Here is a 20,455-nt window from a genome sequence, read left to right on the forward strand (position 1 = left end):
GAGAAAGAGGAAGGCAGAAAAATAGAGAGAGAGAGAAAGAGAAAAAGAGAGAGCGATAGGGAGAGAGAGAGGGAGAGCACAAACACACACTTTTTAGCAGGGCCTGGAGGTGGGAAGGCATTTAGAAGATAAATGAGAAGAATATTCCAGGGGAGGAGGGAAGGAGGGAGAAGTCAGGAGCCATGGGTTGAAGGTGGGAGAGTCAAGAGTGAGGGATGATTAGGAGATTAGAATCGTCATCTCCCTCCTGGGTTGGAGCCACTGAAGCTCGAATGCAAGAGATGGGTTGGATCAGGGGAAATCTAGGAGGGATCTGAAATCACCCAAAACTCTGGGGAATGAGAACCAACAAGAAACACCTTTCTTCACGGGAAGCTCACGTGCCCGCCAACCAAAAGCCAAAGAAGCTCGACAAAGCCGGACCCGACAGGTCAAGTTCCCGTCGCCTTAGCGATCCTTGAGTTGAACTTGCAGTCGGTACGACATTACGATTGGCGCGGATTCAGCGAGCCCTCCACAGCACGTTACCCGTCATCAATCCATCCGTGGAACTTATCGAACGCTTCCCGTGTGCAGAGCACTGTACTAAGTGCTTGGGAGAGGGCAGTTTGATGGAATAAGCTGATGCGTTCCCTGCCCGCGACGAGTTTATGGTCTGCATGATGCAAATTTACCAGCCGGACGTGTTCCCCTGGGGACAGAGCTGCGTGGACTCACTCACCGGTGCTTTCTCCCGACACTTCGTCCGCGCTGCCGACGGCCCCGGCCGGGCGAACGATGCTGGATGTGGGCTCGGTCCTGCTGACGCTTTGAAAATCCAGGTTAGGAAGGCAATCGGCACTTCCCTTAGCACTCTCGCTCTCAGACACTGTAAGGACAGAGGGAAATTTTCAGGGAAATGAAGAGGACTGGGGTTTACTGGTTGATTCCAAAGAGATGAGTTTTTCAAAAACATTTTGAATTTTCCCAGTCTCGTGCTCTTTCCACTAGGCTGGAGTTGGACAGTTGTCAGGGCTAAAGGAAGGTGCCTGTGATATGAATATCCCATAAGGCTGGGAGGGCGCGCTTTACGAATAATAATAATTGTGGTATCTGGGACGTGCTGGCTTTATTCCAGCTAATCAAGTTAGGCACAGTCCATGCGCCACCGGGGATTAAAGTTTTAATTCACATTTTACAGATGAGGGAACTGAGGCAAGTAGATGGGAAGTGACTCGGGAGAAGAGGGGCAGAGCAGGAATTAGAACTCAGGTCCTTCCGACTCCCAGGGCCGAGCTCCATCCACTAGGCCACGCTGCTTGTCAGGTGACCCTGCATTTCTTGCTCTGACAGGAAATGCAGACCAAACAGCTCTGTTCATCCTTTGCAAGCTACAATGAGAAGTAGAGAAGCAGCGTGGCTCAGTGGAAAGAGCCCGGGCTTTGGAGTCAGAGGTTATGGGTTCAAATTCCGTCTCCGGCAACTGTCGGCTGTGTGACTTTGGGCAAGTCACTTCACTTCCCTGTGCCTCAGTTACCTCATCTGGAAAATGGGGATTAAGACTGGGAGCCCCCCGCGGGACAACCCGATCACCTTGCTTTGCCAATTGTCAGCTTGTGTGACTTTGGGCAAGTCACTTAACTTCTCTGCGCCTCAGTTATCTCACCTGGAAAATGGGGATTAAGACTGTGAGCCCCCCGCGGGACAACCTGATCACCTTGTAGCCTCGCCAGCGCTGAGAACAGTGCTTTGCACATAGTAAGCGCTTAATAAATGTCATCATCGTTATTATTATTGTAACCTCCCCAGGGCTTAGAACAGTGCTTTGCACATAGTAAGCGCTTAATAAATGCCATCATCATTATTATTATTATTACAATTACGCTAAGCTTGAAGCCAAAACAACAGTGCTTTGCCCACAGTAAGTGCTTAATAAATGCCATCATTATTATTATTACAATTACGCTAAGCTTGAAGCCAAAACATCAGCCTTGTAATGGAAACCTTATTGTCCTTTGAAGTAAGTTTTCATCTGCTACTTCAATACATTCACGCAAAGAATCGGGCCTTCTAGTATGGGAAATGGCAAGGCAAACGGGAAGGGAGAATGGCTTTCCGAAGGACTGATCAGAAAAAGGCCGTCCAAAATTGAGCACCAATTTGTTGTTGAAAATTCGACGAGAACGTGACGGTAATCGTGGGATCTGCTGAGCGCTTACTATGTGCCAAGCACTGTACAAAGCGCTGGGGTAGATTCAAGACAGTCAGGTCAGGCAGAGCCCCTATTCCACGTCGGGCAGCACGGCGTAGGTGATAAAGCCGGGGCTTGGGAGTTAGAAAGTTCTAATCCCACTTCCACCACTTGTTGGCTGTGTGACCTTTGGCGAGTCACTTCACTTCTCTGTGCTTCAGTTCCCTCATCCGTAAAACGGGGATTGAGACTGTGAGCCCCCCGTGGGACAGGGACTGTGTCCAACCCCACCTGCTTGGATCCACCCCAGCGCTCAGTACAGTGCCTGGCGCATAGTTAAGCGCTTAACACACACTATAATTATTATTATTACTTAATTTCTCTGTACCTCAGTTACCTCATCTATAAAATGGGGGGTTAAGGCTGTGACCCCCATGTGGGACATGGACTGTGTCCAACCTGATTAGCTGGTATCTACCCTTAGTACTTAGCGCGACGTCTGGCACGCGGTAAGAGCTTAACAAATGCAATATAATAATAATAATTTTTAAAAGTCCAAAGAAATCAAACAAGAACAAAACCCTTGGCCGCTTAGCAGGGGGAGGACCACCTGACCATCTAGCTAAGAGAAGCAGCGTGGCCTGGACAGAGCACACGCTTGGGAGTCAGCAGGACCCGAGTTCTAGTTCTGGCTTCGTCTCTCGCCTGCTGCGGGGGACGACGGGAAGGTCGCTTCGCTTCCTTGTGCCTCAGCTACCTCATCGGGACCATCTGGATGAAGATCGTGAGCCCCACGTGGGACAGGGACTGGGCCCAACCTGATGCGTTTGCCTCATACATAGCAAGCGTTGAACAAATAGCAAAAGATGAAAAAAGAGCTCCAGTCACCTCAAAGCAGTGGCCTCGGGATTTGGGTTCCAAATCCTCCAGGACCTCCAGGAGGCCTTCCCAGACTGAGCCCCTTCCTTCCTCTCCCCCTCGTCCCCCTCTCCATCCCCCCATCTTACCTCCTTCCCTTCCCCACAGCACCTGTATATATGTATATATGTTTGTACGTATTTTTTACTCTATTTATTTATTTATTTATTTTATTTGTACCTATCTATTCTATTTATTTTATTTTGTTAGTATGTTTGGTTCTGTTCTCTGTCTCCCCCTTTTAGACTGTGAGCCCACTGTTGGGTAGGGACTGTCTCTATGTGTTGCCAATTTGTACTTCCCAAGAGCTTAGTACAGTGCTCTGCACATAGTAAGCGCTCAATAAATACGATTGATTGATTGATTGATTGGGTTCGGGCAACTGCTGGCGGCTATTCGGCCAACCTCCCTCTATTAGCTAGCTGGAGGGTGGCCCCGAAAGAAGGTGGAGCCTTCCTGGGCAGTGGGCGCGGATCCATCCGGCCCAGCCGCCCCACACCGTGCCGTCGGGGCTTCCCGAGCCACGGGGAGCGGCTGAGGCATCTTCCCGTTGCCGGCCTTTCCCGACTTAAGATAGCCGGGAAGTCCGCGGGCCCTTGTAACTGATTTTTGTTGGCGGGAAGTAAGGCGGGACCTTGAGGCCGGCCCCCCTCCCGCCCCTGATTCACTTCTGTCTTTTATCCCCCCGGCTGAGCGTTCTCGGCATTGATTTTTAACTTCTTTCCACCGTGTTTGCGTTATGACGCGCTCTGTGTGCTTCTCTTCCGGTCGGTCTCTTTTGGACTACCGACCAAATCTCTACTTCCTAATCCCGGACCTAATCCTGACTCTGCCACCTGTCTGCTGTGGGACCGGAGCAGTGTGGCACAGTGGAAAGAGCCCGGGGTTTGGAGTCAGAGGTCATGGGTTCAAATCCCGGCTCCGCCACTTGTCGGCTGTGTGACTTCGGGCACGTCACTTCACTTCTCTGGGCCTCGGTTACCTCATCTGTAAAACGGGGATAAAGGCTGTGAGCCCCCCGTGGGACAACCTGATCACCTTGTAACCTCCCCAGCACTTGGAACAGTGCTTAAGCGCTTAGCAGAGTGCTCTGCACACAGTAAGCGCTCAAAAAATACGGCTGAATGAATGCTTTGCACATAGTAAGCGCTTGATAAATGCCATTATTATTATTATTATCATTATTATTATTCTCTGGGCTTGTTACCTCAGCTGTAAAATGGGGATTGAGACCGTAAACCCCACCTGGGACAGGGACTGTATCCAACCTGATTTGCTTGTATCTACCCCAGCGTTTAGTCTGCACTTAAATACCACAATTCTTATTCTTATTTTATTAAGTTTGATTTCTTTGCAGGGAGGGGTGGGGGGTTCCTACCCCAGAGCTAAGTTCAGTGCTTTGTAACTGACAAAAATGGACTAAAATTGAGCATTTATAATGGGTAGGGTACAGCCCACAAGCGAGAATTCTTAAAATTAAATACTTGTACAGCCAGCACATCTTAAAATGAAGACGCTTATCTTTGCTTTGAGTTTCCGGCCTTACAAGACATTAGCTCACTGGGGTTGCTCAACTGACGTTAAGCAATTCATTCTCTACGTTGTCGCTTTGAAAATACCCACAAGAACTAGAATCACTCTCTCTCGCTTCTTCATTCTCTTCTTGCTTCTCCTGAGCAGTTTCGTCCCCTCGCCTCACTTGGTCTTTAGACAGCGAACTGTAGCCGAGATCCGACTGGCCCCCTATGATGAGAGAAAACATTACAAAGAGAGGAAAAAATAAAATAAAACACACACCCCAAAAACCAAGCACCATGTTCTGCATTAGGGAATCGAGGGCAACTGGATTTATTCATTTCATGGTGGGGCTCCATTTACTTACATAAGAATTCCTGGATAAATCATAAAGCCATTGTCCAAAACACTGGCCAAAACATGCGAGAGAAAAAGGTTTTTGGTTGTTTTGGGATAAAAACTGGCTTTCCTGAAGCTTATTAGTGCATAGGGATGTAATTATTTTGGAAAATTGGAATATTTTGGAAGAAAAAAAAATCCCCTGCAAATTTAAACACGGGGCTTCTCGAAAAGCAAAATGGCATCAATCAGGAAGAAACACCAGCTAAAAGGGTTACCACATTTTTCTGACTGTTTGCTGGCTCTCGCACATCTGCTTCAAAGCACAGGTTTAAAATTGAAGGTGAATTAAATTAATTAATTTTAATTTAGTTTAATTAATTGATTTTCATTGGGGCTTACAGTCTCAATGGAAGTGCCCCTTCTGATGAAAACCTCCTCCATTTCTAAAAGTTGAGAAAACCTGTCAAACTCTCTCATCTTTACAGGTAGATCCTGTTGGAATGCACACTTTAAAACAATCACCAAGGGTTTAGCCTGATCCCCTTAGATTTAGGTGACTTCCCAAGAGAGTGAATCAGGTCTGAATTAGCTAAATGTGAAATAGACCAAAGAGGTCAGTTTTCATTAGAGCTTATTTACACTCGGCCACCGCCTGAAAGGCAAGTGTGAAATGAAATCAGTGTATCCCCCTTTATTCACCCTTCCCTTGGCCCCACAGCCCTTTTGTCGATATTCGTCATTTCTTTATTTCTATCAATGTCTCCGTTTCCTGCCTAGAACGTAAGCTCTCCCCGAGGGCAGGGAACTTGTCTACGGACTCTGTTCTACTATACTCTCCCAGGTGCTGAGATCAGTGCTCAGGAAATACGACCGATGAACTACGGAGCGAGTGGTGTCTCTATTTCAGATCGGGGCAGTTATTTGCTGAGCGTTTTCTGGCCCCGGAAAAACAGGGCAATCAGGTAGCTCAGCTTACGGCTATAATAGCGAGTCCTCCGCAGACGGCCAGGACTTAACCCGTACATCTGTTCTTGCCCACGGGCAGTGACGGCTGGACCGCAGGGAAAAAAGGATAAGAAATACAAAATAAAGAGGAGGAAGAGCGAGAGAGCGTGGCACAGTGGATAGACCGTGGGCCCGGCAGTCAGGAGGTCATGGGTTCTAATCCCAGCTCTGCTACCTCTCTGCTGTGTAACCATGGGCAAGTCACTTCATTTCTCTGCGCCTCAGTTACCTCATCCGAAAAATGGGGACTGAGACTGTGAGCCCCCCCGTGGGACAGGGACTGTTTCCAACCCTATCTGCTGGTACCCACCCCAGCGCTCAGTACAGTGCTTGGCACATCCTAAGAACTTAACGAACACCACAGTTATCGTTAAGGGAGGGAGAGGGACAGACTGACTCACTAGAATACTGCGGATGATTTCAAACCCGTTCAGAGGAAATGAAGAAGGAACTGTACAGCTTTAGTTCGTCGGTCAAGACAGGCTAGCAAATTCTGATTTTTCAAAAGATACCACAATACATTGATACAGGTATATATGCATATATATATATACACACACACATACACACAAACCTGTACTAGATCTATCATCAGTGGAATATACTTTGATTAAATCAGTGTTGAAGGATGCCTGCTCCACAGTGTTTGTGTCATTAGAACTATCCATGCTGCCATGACTAACGACATCCACGTCACTGTCATCTGCTTAAGAACAGAACACGACAGCGTTTTACCACTTCAGGAGAGAGCAAAGACACCAACCCGCTAGTCCGTGAGACCTGACTCCTCTCGCTCGCGCCCTATTTATGCACGCTCCATCCGAACGCTAGCATCTTTTTAGAAGAGTGCCTTCAACAAGCGGCAGTCAAAATGGTACGCTCGCGGTGGGGGGGAGGTATGTTACACTCCCCCTCTAGATTGTAAGCTCGCTTTGGGCAGGGAACGTGTCTGCTGGTTCTGTTGTATTGTCCTCTCCCAAGGGCTTAGTACCCAGTGCTCTGCACGTAGTAAGCGCTTAATAAATACGATTCATTGATTAATTGGGTGAACTCCGGCGAAGGTGGAAATCTTAACATCGGGGGCGTGGGCGGGGGGGGTGGATGTGATTAGAAAGAAAAACAACCAACCAACCATCCCAGTGTTAGAGTAAGTTTACGGCCATTAAACCCAGTAATGTCCACTACTGTGACCTCCGTTTAAGGCCCCTAAGACATTAGAAGGTGTAACTGGTCTAGCCACGAACACAATTCCAAAAACCGGAATACCTGATAGAGTTGCATTTGAAAGGCGGGACTGTTTTCTCAAGGCCTTTTTGAACTGTGTTATTCCCAACACAACATTTCTGATCTTGGTCCACAGGACGTAGCCGCTTCGACTACTCGAAGGCCAGGTGCTTTCCAGGACGGCCTATTCATTGACGAGAAATTAGATGATTGTCCAGGGAACCCTGACAAACATTTTGAGTGACTTACATCTCAAACTAGGCCCTCATTTCTAACAATCTCTTTACCATTGACTTTGAAGCACTCAATCCCTTTGTCCCCACCTACCTCACCTCTCTGCTCCCCTACTACAACCCGGCCTGCCCTCTGTGCTCCTCTAATTCATTCAATCGTATTTATTGAGCGCTTACTGCCAACTTACTCATCCTACCTCGATTTCGTCTATCTCGCCGCCGACCACTCGCCCACGTCCTGCCTCTGACCCGGCATGCCCTCCCTCTTCATATCTGCCAGACCATCACTCTCCCCAACTTCAGAGCCTTATTGCAGGCCCATCTCCTCCAAGAGGCCTTCCATGACTAAGCCCTCCCTCCCTCTTCTCCCACTCCCTTCTGTGTCATCCTGATTTGCTCCTTTTATTCACCTCGCCACCCTACAGTACTTACATACCGGTAATTGATTTATTTATATTAACGTCTGCCTCTCTCCCTAAGACTGTAAGCTCCCTGAGGGCAGACTGTGAGCCCATTGTTGGGTAGGGACCGTCTCTATATGTTCCCAAGCGCTTAGTACAGTGCTCTGCACACAGTAAGCGCTCAATAAATACGACTGAATGAACGAACCAGTGCTCTGCACACAGTAAGCGCTCAAGAACTACGACTGCATGAATATGTCTACCAAATCTGTTAGATTGTACTCTCCTAAGTACATAGTTCTGTGCTCAGCACACGGTAAGCAGTGTGGCTCAGTGGAAAGAGCCCGGGCTTTGGAGTCAGAGGTCATGGGTTCAAATCCCGGCTCCACCGATTGTCAGCTGCGTGACTTTGGGCAAGTCACTTCACTTCTCTGGGCCTCAGTTTCCTCATCTGCAAAATGGGGATTAAGACTGGGAGCCCCATGTGGGACAACCTGATCACCTTGTATCCCCCCAGCGCTTAGAACAGTGCTTTGCACATAGTAAGTGCTTAACAAATACCGTCATTATTAGTAGTAGTAGTAAGCGCTCAATAAATACCATCGATTGACCAACTGAACTAAACAGGTGGTCCAAAGTAGTAATAATGGTATTTATTGAGTGTCCACTCTGGGGTGCAGTGAACTGCGTTAATTGATCCCATGTGACTGTATAAAGAATTTACAGAGACAACTCCAGGGCCACTGGCATGAATATGAATGGCTTCTCCCGTCTCCTCTTACCGCTGAAATCGGCGTTCAACCAACCAAAAACGTGAAGCCTCCTCCTTCCCCCGTTCCCCGCCCCAGGGCGAAGTTACCTTATTGTAATAGCCGTAGGTGATGGCATTGGGGTCGATGCCGGCTTTTTTCATCTCAAAGAGGACCCGTACCGCTAGCACCGGCTGGCCGTACTGACCACACAGCTGCATGAGGACTCGGTAGCACACCTGAAAGACGATCAATCCCGTTACCGTCCGATCGGGCTGGAGCCGGGGGAGGATGGGGGGAAGCCGCCCGGCTGCCGGGGACGGGGAGCGGTTCCTCCTGAGATGAAACCGCCCGACTGCCGGTTACCTCGTCCGGGGGATCGATCTTCTTGGCGTGCATTTTCCGCAGGACGTCATAGGCCGTTTTCAGTGCTCGGACTTTGGAGTGGCAGACTTTCACGTAGGCGGGAAGGCAGATAAACCACAGGCCGTAGCAGTGGCGCAGCAAGCACCTTGACCACATCTGAGGGATGGAGGAATACCGTTTGGCTACTCTATGGGCCGACCTAATTTCCTGGAAAAAGACGAGGCGTTCCGTTAATGACTCTGAAAAGACACTTTTCTTCACGGATTCCGGCACACAGAGAATCCCAAACGTACCCGGGGGCGGTGGCTGGTTGCTGAAGTGCCGACTTTGTATTTTGAGTGTGAGGGCAAAAGAGGGCTGGGATTTCATGGCGGTGGGGAGGTCTGGATGGGGCCAGGTCAGAAAGCTACCAGGTTGGGTCTTCCCAGCCCGGACTGGAAACTCAGGTCTTTTCCAAGAGCTGGGATCTCGGGGTCCGGTTCAGAGAGTTGTAGGGGGCCAGCTCCTCCTCCCCGTTGTGGCATGGACACCCGTGGTTTGAGGGGTCCCACAAAGCTATTAGAAACTTACCCGATAGTGAGAAAGTGCCCATTGTGTCACAGAATGCCAAATCTAACGATTTGATAAGAGTAAGCTCATTGCAGGCAGGGAATGTGTCTATTTACTGTTATATTGTACTCTCCCAAGTGCTTAGTCCAGTCCCCTGCACACAGTAAGCGCTCCATAAATACGACTGACAAGTGGATGGCGGTCATCCAGAAAAGTAGTAATACTGGCGGAATTTATTAAGCGTTTGCTCTGTGCCTAAAGCGCTGGGCTCGATACGAGTCAATCAGACCAGACAGAGTCCCTGTTTTACCCAGGGCTCACGGTCTAGGGGAGAGGGCGAGCACATACTCTACTCCCCTTTTACAGATGAGGAAACTGAAGCCCAGAAAAGTTAGGCGACTTGCCCGAGGTCACCCGGCAAATGGTGAGACTACTGACGGTCCCATCTCGTGCTTTTCCCACTAGGTTGGAGTTGGACGGGGTCAGAGCTAAAGCGAGGTGCTTGTAATCGGAACATCCCCCAAGGCATGGTGGACTTGAACTGCACATAGCCGTCTCGGTGCTACAGGTGAGTGACTTCAATGGGTCTTAAGTGAACAACGTCAATCAGCCAGCATCGAAGCCTTACTGGACCGGACATGGATGCGGGACAGGGAAAGGCGTGGTGGCAACTGCCATGTGGAAACATGAAAAGAAGAGGTAGCCACGATCCCGATGAAACCACGATACTACCTCCAGGAGGCCTTCCCTAAGCCCTCATTTCTCCCACTCCCTTCTGCATCGCCCTGACTCGCTCCCACCTCAGCCCCACAGCCCTTAGGCCCGTATCTGGAATTTACTGATTTATATTAACGTCTGTCTCCCCCTCGAGACTATAAGCTCATTGTGGGCAGGGAATAGGTCTGTTACATTGTTGTGTTGTCCTCTCCCAAGCGCTTAGTTCAGTGCTCGGCACACAGGTAGCGCTCAATGAATACAACTGATTGACTGATTGTGTAGCAATCATGGGTTTCACATCAGCTACTTCACGGCAGGCAGCCTCACAGTACCCGTGGGCAGACTCCTCTCTCCACGTTACTGGCCAGGAGACATAGGAACAAAGGGGTTAAGTGACTTGGCTAAGGTCACTCAGCTGGCTACTAGCAGAGCAAGCCCTGGATCCCCTGACTCCCAATCCCAAGCTCTTTCCACTGGACCACACTGGCTCTCATGCTCACCGTAAGACAGCAGAGAAGGAACCATTTTTAAGACACCAGAAACCACATCTTTAGAAGATGTGAATCGCTGGAAGCAGCAGAGAACTTATCGGCATGGCGACGGTAAGAATGGGGAAGTTCACTCTGAGCAAAGGAGTCGCTTACACCGTGAATCAAAAGCCCCAAAGCCAAAACAAAGCGGCTACCAGGGCTGACTCACTTCAGCCCCAAATCAAAAGGACAGTACTGAGGGGTGGGCAGGGCTGGCTCCTCAATCTCTTCAATTACACTCACCCCCTGACATGAATAGACAGAGCAGTCAAGGGCCTCATCTTTGACCCCAAAGGACAACTATTTCTGTGACCATCACTAGTCCCAAAACTGCAAAGGACGTCGGACTCAGTTGGCGTGATAAGAGCAGAAGACACGGGCCCCCTGCCAGGGAGGATTTTATAATCCAATTACAGAGTGGATTTAAATATCGCCGTGACCGTCACCTCGGTGAGGTCCTTGCTTGACTGTTATGGCACAGCGTCCCGAATCTTCTCCCAAATACAACGCTAAGAGCCACATCGCTTATGATTCCAAAGTGGAACCGGGCGGACTTGGCAGTCTCTAAGCCTGCTGCCCGTTCCGAGCCCCGACTGCTACGCGCTCTCATTTTCTACGCGTCGGCAGGTGCCAGGATGGCTGGGAGTGGGGAAGAGAGAGATAGGATTGGGGAGGCCCATCTAGTCGTTCAAGATATTTTCTCGGGCCTGGGGCGATGAGCTTATGGAGTCTGCAGCTATTTCAAATCACCTGTTTGGTTCTTCGGAACATGGGCGAGGGGTTATTGGGGCTACTGGCTTTGGTGGACAGTTTGCTATTTCTCATTTGAAGGAACCCCTCTGGCTTCTCGAACAAATCCGCCTTCAGCACGGGAAATCCATTATAGCTGAAAAAGAAAATAAAACCGTCGCTTATTAAGGCACAACGATAGAAGAAGAACACCCTGGAATTCCCCGGGGCTGCCCTGACTGGATCAGCCTGTGTGACACCCCTAAAAAGCTTTCTGGGCTAGTGCCTGCTGCCTTCAGGTAATATTTAGGAATGCCTCACTCATGTCCACTCGATTTGCTTGTATCCAGCCCACTGCTTAGTACAGTGCCAGGCACATAGTAAGCGCTTAACAAATGCCACAGTCCAGGTCCGGGAATTCGCAAGACAGCTAAAAGAAAGGCAACTGACTCCTTGTACAAAATACCACAATTATTTACGCAGACTGGGGAGAACCCCTGCCTCAGAAACCCCCACCAAAAAAACCTTTTCAAATAGTTTTACATAATAATGATGACAATAGTAATAATGATTATGGTACTTGTTAAGTGCTTACTATGTGCCAAGCACTTTTCTGAGCACTAGGGTAGATACAGGTTAAGCTGAACACAGTCCCTATCCCACATCTTAATCCCCATTTGACGGATGTGGTCACTGAGGCCCAGAGAAGTGAAGTGATTTGCCCAAGGTCACGGAGCAGACAGGTGGCGGAGCCAGGATTAGAACCCAGGTCCCATCCAGTAGGCCATCTTTCTGGGTCACAAACCCAGACTGCCAAGAGCCCCAATCATCTAAGGGAATGACAAATGTGGTTGTGGTAAGGGTGGACGGCGACAAGCTAAATTTAATAAAACAGCCAAGGACTCCAGAGGGCTCAATGTTCTTTAAGGACATTCATTCATTCATTCAATCGTATTTATTGAGCGCTCACTGTGTGCAGAGCACTGTACTAAGCGCTAGGGAAGGACACAACACTCAAGTCTTCAGGGACAATGGAGTAAGGAGGAAACCTAGCTATTTTACCACAAAACCCAACGAGGTATTGATGCTTTAGACTGGAAGCTCGTTACGGGCAGGGAACGTGTCTGAGTAACGTGTGTACTAAATGAATAATGTGCAGCGAAAAAAGTAAAATAAGTTCTTGTTGACTGACAAGCAAAGACTACACTAACAGTTTCTTCCCAATAAGACACTCTGTTGAATTAACTTGGATAAGCTTTATTAGCGTTGATTCATTCATTCACTCATTCAAGCTTTATTAGCGTTGATTCATTCATTCACTCATTCAAGCTTTATTAGCGTTGATTCATTCATTCACTCGTTCATTCAGTCGTATTTATTGAGCACTTACTGTGTGCAAAGCACTGTACAAAGCGCTTATTGAAACCACTATGAGAAATCCCTGGAAAGCTAACTCCTTTTCAAATGAACAGCAGGCAACATCAAGGCCCCTAAATAATCATCATCATCATCATCAATCGTATTTATTGAGCGCTTACTATGTGCAGAGCATTGTACTAAGCGCTTGGGAAGTACAAATTGGCAACATATAGAGACAGTCCCTACCCAACAGTGGGCTCACAGTCTAAAATAAATAATCATTAGAAATGTGTTTAATCCTTTAAAAGGCTTACTTTGAAGAAATGAACTTCAGTGTAGTGACAAAAATGGGAATTTTCTATCAATCAATCACGGGGATTCACTGAGCACTTACTATGTGCAAAGCACCGTACTACACGCTTGGGAGCATACAACAGAGCTAGCAGATGTGCTCCCTGCGCAATATAAAACAAGGAAAATCAGTACTGTGCATTAGCTTCCATCTAACTGCATTTCACCAGTATGTGGAAGAGAAAATTTGAAAAAAGAAAATGCACACCGTAGCAACTTCAGATGAACGTGTTAGGGATTCTAAACGTTTGGCCTCTATATCCCCTCTAAAAAAAATGGTGGTGTTTGTTAATAATAATAATAATGATGATGATGGCATTTATTAAGCGCTTACTATGTGCAAAGCATTGTTCTAAGCACTGGGGAGGTTACAAGGTGATGAGGTTGTCCCACGTGGGGCTCACAGTCTTCATCCCCATTTTACAGATGAGGGAACTGAGGCCCAGAGAAGTGACTTACCCAAAGTCACACAGCTGACAAGTGGCGGAGCTGGGATTTGAACCCATGCCCTCTGACTCCAAAGCCCGGGCTCTTTCCACTGAGCCACGCTGCTTCTCAACGGCCCCTGTAAAGTGCCCGGGGCTGTACTAAGCGCTAGGGTGGACACAAGCAAGTCAGGTCGGACACACTCACGTCCCCACACGGGGCTTCACAGTCTTAATCCCCATTAGGTGAGGTAACTGAAGCACAGAGAAGTGAAGTGATTTCCCCAAGGTCACACAGCAGAAAAGTTGTGGAGGCAGGATTCGAACCCAGGTCCTTCAGACTCCTAGGCCCGGGCTCTATCCATTAGGCCACGCTGCTTCTCTAGACTATAAACTCGTTGTGGGCAGGGAATGTGTCTACCCACTTTATACTGTCTTCTCCCGAGCGCTTAGTAGGACGCACACGTGATTATCACTGGTTGATTGATAGATATCTGTTTAATGCCTTTTGGGCTCCAAATGTGCTTACCGCCCGGAGATTTGGGCGACATAAAAGTCGGGCTTTTCTTTCAGGGCCGTGTATTTTGTGCCGGAAAATACCTGTACTGCAAAGGGAGCTCTTCTCCGTTGGGCAGGTGCGGGATCTCCGGGGGCGTGATGAAAACCGTGTGCTCGCTTTTGTACGATTCATCTAACTCTATGAGTCGCGTCTCACCGGTCTTATCCATATCCACCTGCACGGGTCAGGAGGAGAGGACAGTCAGGGGAGAATCAACGGCCGCACGCAGCCCGCGTCCCTGGGCTCCCCTTCATTCACTCGGTCGTATTTATTGAGCGCCTGCTGTGTGCACAGCACTGCACTAAGCGCTCGGGAGAGTACACCAGAACAATCCCCTGCCCCTTTCAGCCGCGATAATTAGAATTACGGCTGAATCACAAAGCCAGATGGCTAGTACCAAAAGCTTAATTCTTTCTCACCAGACAATGCAATGTATAGCTTAAACAAATGCCGTACAATATATATATTTTGATTAACAAATATATTCATTCATTCAGCTGTATTTATTGAGCGCTTACTGCGGGCAGAGCACTGAACTAAGCGCTTGGAAAGTATAATTCAGCCACAGTTAGAGACCATCCCTACCCAACAATGGGTTCACAGCCTAGAAGTGGGGAGACGGACAACAAAACAAGTAGACAGACATCAGTAGTGTTAAAATACATAAATAGAAATATATATATTTTAAGGTATTCGTTAATCAGTCAGTCATATTTATTGAGCACTTACTGTGTCCACAGCTCTGTAGTAAGCGTTTGGGAGAGTAAATCAATGGTGCCGACACTGTACTAAGCGCTATCCGCTAGGCCACTACACTAGGGAAGAAGTCTGGCCGGGTTCTGGACCTGGGTTCTAATCCCGGTTCTGCCAACTGTGGGACAGGGACTGTATCCATGCCGATTTACTTGTATTCACCCCAGCGCTTAATACAGTGCCTGGCACACAGTAAGTGCTTAACAAATACCACATGTTATTATTATTATTATTACTATTATTACTAAGTACTGGGGTAGATACAAGCTAATCAGTAGAAGCAGCACGGCTCAGTGGAAAGAGCCCGGGCTTTGGAGTCAGAGGTCATGGGTTCAAACTCCGGCCCCGCCAACCGTCAGCTGTGTGGCCTTGGGCAAGTCACTTCACTTCTCTGTGCCTCAGTTACCTCATCTGGAAAACGGGGATGAAGACGGTGAGCCCCCCGTGGGACAACCTGATCACCTTGTAACCTCCCCGGCGCTTAGAACAGTACTTTGCACATAGTAAGCACTTAATCCATGCCATTATTATTATTATACAGTCCATTCACCCACACAGGGCTCACCGTCTTCATCCCCGTTTTATAGATGAGGTAACTGAGGCCCAGAGAAGTAAAGTGACTTGCTCAAGGCCACACAGCAGACAAGTGGCAGAGCCGAAATTAGAACCCACGTCCTTCTGACTCCCGGGCTCTATCCACTAAGCCACGTTGCTTTTCATGTGTTTCTTAGGCAGCTGTTCCTTGAACTATGCTATTATATTCATTTTTTTCAATGGGCTCCCTGGAGCCAAGGCTTTGGACCAAAGAAGTGCAGTAGAGGACAGGATTAAAAAGCGCTGCTCTTCGTTCCTCCAAATAATGCGTCTCAACCTCAACTTCAAATAGACCGTGAGCCTCACGTGGGACAGAGACTGTGTCCAACCTGATTAATATCTACCCCAGGGCTTAGCACAGTACTCGGCACATTGTAAGCACTTAAAAATATCACAATTACCATTATATGATGAATATTACTTTGCACACTACTACTTCTACTGAATGTGACCTTTGCTAAGCGCTTACAACATGCCAGGCACTGAACTAAACTCCGGGGATAGACACGACGTCTTCAGATCGGACACATGGCGTGCCCCGTCGAGGGACGGCAAGGATTCAATTCCCATTTTACACACGAGGAAACGGGCACGGAGAAGTTAAGTGATTGGCCGGAGGCCTCACAGCAGGCGGGTGGAAGAGCCAGAATTAGAACCCGGGTCCCCTGACGAATTGATTTCCACTCGAACAGGTTGGGCTAAATCGTGGGCAGGAAGGAATTTAAAACATTCTGAATTCAGTCGAGGAGCGCAGCAGCTGTTTACGCAGATCGGTAACTTCATTCGCCTGATTACAATCGTCCTGAAATCTGGAAGGATCTTCCCATCAAGTCTTAAGCGTGGTTCTTAAAAAAAAAAAATGACTGCAAGTCTGGGAGAAGCCCACTTAAAAAATTAACCTTTGAGAATAACTTTAAAGACGTAAGCTCCTCCCTGACAATTCTGAAGACGACACGGGGAACAATCACTCTGCTTCTAAAAAACCAAGGGTGAATGACTCATTCTGCTTGCTGCGATTCTATAGTGCGGTTAAATCCTATTTTTCCATCACATATCCTTCCTGCCTTGCTTATTTCACCACTAGGAAAATAGACGGGATGTACAACAGAGTCACGGCTTGCCTGGACCTCCCTTCCCCAACAAATTCGCTCGAACTCGGCCCTCCCGCCGCCCCTCCAAAGCCCTCTTAAAAATCCCCCCTCTTCTAACAAGATTCCCTGACTCTTCATCAGTCCCTCAAATCTTTTCAACTCTTCAGGTGCCTCTCGCACTTCTAAATTTTTATTTCTTGATGCTCATTGTAACCTTCTCGCGCATATCTGTATGTACGCTTAGGGAAGCAGTGTGGTCCAGTGGAAGAGCAGAGGGATTAAGGGGGGCGGCTCTACCACTGGCTGACGGCGTGACCTTGGGCAAGTCACAACCTCTCTGGGCCTCAGTTTCCTCATCTGGAAAGAAACAGACTGCTGACAGGGAAGGTGTTCGATCTCGTAACAATTGTAGCTACAACAGAGCTATAAGCCATAATGCTATGGCCGTGTGACCTTGGCCAAGTCGCTTCCCTTCTCTGTGCCTCAGTTAACTCATCTATAAAATGGGAATTAATACTGTCGGACCACGTGGGAAATGGATTGTGTCCAACCTGCCTAACCTGAATCTACCCCAGTGCTTAGTATACTGCCTGGAGCACAGTAAGTGCTTACCAGATACTAGTAAACTCTGCACACAGTAAGCGCTTAACAAATGCCATTATTATTATTAAAAATACTTCTACGAACTTTCAATTAAGACTCGAGTTTATCATTTCCACTATTAGAGAGTTCTAAGTCTGTCACTGCCATTATAGTGTAAACTCCCTGTGGACAGGGAGTGAGTCCTTGTGTTTTTGTTGTATTATTTATTATTATTATTATTAATAATAATAGTAAAAATAGTGGTATTTGTTAAGCACTTCTATGGGCCAGACACTATACAGAGCGCCGGGGTGGATATAAGCAAATCGGCTTGGACATAGTCCCTGTCCCACGTGAGGGCTCAAAGTCGTGGCTCAGTGGGAAAGAGCCCGGGCTTTGGAGTCAGAGGTCATGGGTACAAAATCCCGGCTCCGCCAATTAGCTGTGTGACTTTGGGCAAGTCACTTAACTTCTCTGTGCCTCAGTCACCTCATCTGGAAAATGGGGATGAAGACTGGGAGCCTCCCGTGGGACAACGTGATCAACTTGTAACCTCTCCAGAGCTTAGAACAGTGCTTTGCACATAGTAAGCGCTTAATAAATGCCATTATTATTATTATATTATTACTAAATACCACTACATCTATTCAGTCTCGGTAGAACCTCAATAAATACCACTACATCTATTCAAGAGTTCTGCCGTAAAGAAGGCAAAGCGACATCCGTCTCAATTGGTGAAAAATCCAACTCCTATCTCGTTCTTTGACCAGCCATTCACAGTTGCATTAAAAACGCGTGAAAGGAATCCTTGTAATAATTAAGAAAAGTCTAAACCCAGATTCATGAAACGGCTGCTAATTAGTCACAAGGCTTCCTAAATCCAAAGTATTGGCAATGAGAACAAATGGTTCTTTACAGGCAGCCCCCAAAAGAAACTTTATTCAAATACAAGCCTCTCGGTCGATCCATTCGTTGAGTGCTTCCTTTGCGCAGGGCACTGTACTAAGCACTCGGGAGAGTACGATATAACAGAGTTGGAAGAGATTCCCTTACCGTCTAGAGGGGGAGGCAGGCTTTTAATTTAAATAAATTACAGATATGTACAGGAGCGCTGAGGATGGGGTGAATAAAAGGTGCGAATGCAAGTGCCAGGGCGACGCAGAAGGGAATGGGAGAAGATTCCTGCCCTCTCTGATCCCAGGCCCAGCAGAACACAATCCGATCGCTACTTTTATCTGTCCGGATGGATCACAAACCAACCATTTCATTCCTCCTTTGGTCTTAAGCACTTGCTTACTGACACACACCACCCACTCTACCTGAAAACCGGGTGGTCCTTTGGACACTTCAGCCCCGCTCTGGTGATGTTGGGGTCTCAGTTCCCTTATCAATCAATCAATCGTATTTACGGAGCGCTTACCGTGTGCACAGCACTGGACTAAGCGCTTGGGAAGTCCACATTGGCAACATCTAGAGACGGTCCCTACCCAACAGTGGGCTCACAGTCTAGAAGGGGGAGACGGAGAACAAAACCAAACATACTAACAAAATAAAATAGAAATAAAAAAATAGAATAGATAGGTACAAGTAAAATAAATGGAGTAATAAATATGTACAAACATATATACGGGAACATTCGTTATATTTTAGTTCGTTCTCGCTTGTAGGCCACTTCCCGCTACCATTTTCTCAGCCCCGCAAACCAAGCAGCCAGTCAAGGCAACACGACAACTCTACAAACTTGTGCTCCAGTGGTGATGTTTCACGGGGCGGGGTAGGGGAGGGGGGTGATTAATGACTAAAACAAACTGCCTTAAACCTTCTGGATTCAATAATAATAATAGTAACTGTGGCATTTGTGAAGCGCTTACTACGTGCCAAGCACTGTACTAAGCACTGGGAGAGATCATTAGGTCCCACATGGGGCTCACAAATTAAGTAGGAGGGAGAACAGTGTGAAGAATTCAAATTTTCTAGTGACAGCATGGATAAAATACCATATTTCAGAAGTACCATGGCTTCTGGCGAATCAAAATTCATGCCACCTCCTATATTTTCGGGGCATTGTTTCTCCTTCGGGACATCTAACCCACAGGGAACAATTCTAATGGTCGTCCGGCTTCGTTCCTGCGCAAAGACCAGCCGGTGACCTACTTTAAGGAAATCCTAGCCCTCCCGCATTAATTATACAATGCATCACTGTCACCGCACATAATGTCCCGGGCTCTTCACGAGATGACAAGTAGGTCTGGTATTTCCTCCGATCTAACGAGGCCTGATTTTTCAAGGTGATCCGCTAAAATCGAGGGAAATGAAGTAGCCCAAGATTTTGCTGTAAAGCTGGTGTTCTCTTTTCTGGGACAAAGACAAAATTAAGAGGCAAAAATGTCCCTCTCTTTTCTTTCTGGTATTTGTTAAGCACTGACTAAAGGCCAGGCACTGTTCTAGGCCCTGGGGTAGCTAGAAGCTAATCAGGTTGGACACAGTCCATGTCCTAAATGGGGTTCGCAGCCGTAATCCCCGTTTTACAGGGGAGGTAATTGAGAAATTGAGAAATGAAGTGACTTGCCCTAGGTCACACAGCAGGCAAGTGGCTAAGCCGGGACCAACTCACCCCCGGGCCCACACTCTATCCACTAGGCCACGTTGTTTCTCTCCTTCACAGCATCACCTGGCCAGGTAATAGAGACTAACTTTGTCTACCGAAAGTTGAACTGTGTCTTGTTTAAAAAAAGAAAAGACGCATTTCCCCATCTCTTTGGATAAGCAACCCAAATCCAAGCTATCGACTTCAACAACTGAAGACAAAAATCTCGGTCCAAGGGATATAAATCCTCAACTTTCCAGGGATTGGAGAAAACTGAGAAAAATCACCTTAAGACGACTTTACGGATCAATCCATCTATTGCTTAGTACGGTGTTTGGCACTGTAATAATAATAATGATAATATTTGTTAAGCGCTTACTATGTGCAAAGCACTGTTCTAAGCGCTAGGGAGGTTACAAGGGGATCAGTGCTCTGCACACAGTAAGCGCTCAATAAATACGATTAAACTGAATGAATGAATCAGGTTGTCCCACAGGGGGCTCACAGTCTTAACTCCCATTTTCCAGATGTGGTAACTGAGGCACAGAGATGTTAAGTGACTTGCCCAAAGTCACACAGCTGACATTTGGCGGAGCCGGGATTTGAACCCAGACCTCTTGACTCCAAAGCCCGGGCTCTTTCCACTGAGCTACGCTGCTTCTCATCGTAGTAGTTGCTGAACAAATACTGTGAAAAAGACATATCT

At 47.6% G+C, this 20,455-nt stretch overlaps 1 protein-coding gene across 7 annotated transcripts in view; it reads right to left on the bottom strand.

Annotated features, from left to right (window-relative positions):
- DENND4A (DENN domain containing 4A) overlaps nucleotides 1-20,455 on the bottom strand; it is an 82,579-nt gene that overhangs the window by 16,641 nt on the left and 45,483 nt on the right. For 3 of the 7 annotated variants that reach the window (XM_038767648.1, XM_038767647.1, XM_038767645.1), the window contains exons 14-21: nucleotides 14,184-14,317; nucleotides 11,470-11,605; nucleotides 8,924-9,130; nucleotides 8,668-8,796; nucleotides 7,217-7,358; nucleotides 6,525-6,656; nucleotides 4,712-4,831; nucleotides 722-868 (exon numbers count right to left, since the gene is read on the bottom strand). In XM_038767648.1, coding sequence (XP_038623576.1) covers nucleotides 722-868; nucleotides 4,712-4,831; nucleotides 6,525-6,656; nucleotides 7,217-7,358; nucleotides 8,668-8,796; nucleotides 8,924-9,130; nucleotides 11,470-11,605; nucleotides 14,184-14,317 — 1,147 coding nt within the window. The remainder of the gene's footprint in view (nucleotides 1-721; nucleotides 869-4,711; nucleotides 4,832-6,524; nucleotides 6,657-7,216; nucleotides 7,359-8,667; nucleotides 8,797-8,923; nucleotides 9,131-11,469; nucleotides 11,606-14,183; nucleotides 14,318-20,455) is intronic. The other 4 variants (XM_038767650.1, XM_038767646.1, XM_038767651.1 and 1 more) reach the window with 2 other exon arrangements.

The sequence above is a fragment of the Tachyglossus aculeatus genome, chromosome 26 (genome assembly GCF_015852505.1).
Source record: "Tachyglossus aculeatus isolate mTacAcu1 chromosome 26, mTacAcu1.pri, whole genome shotgun sequence".
NCBI lineage: Eukaryota > Metazoa > Chordata > Mammalia > Monotremata > Tachyglossidae > Tachyglossus > Tachyglossus aculeatus.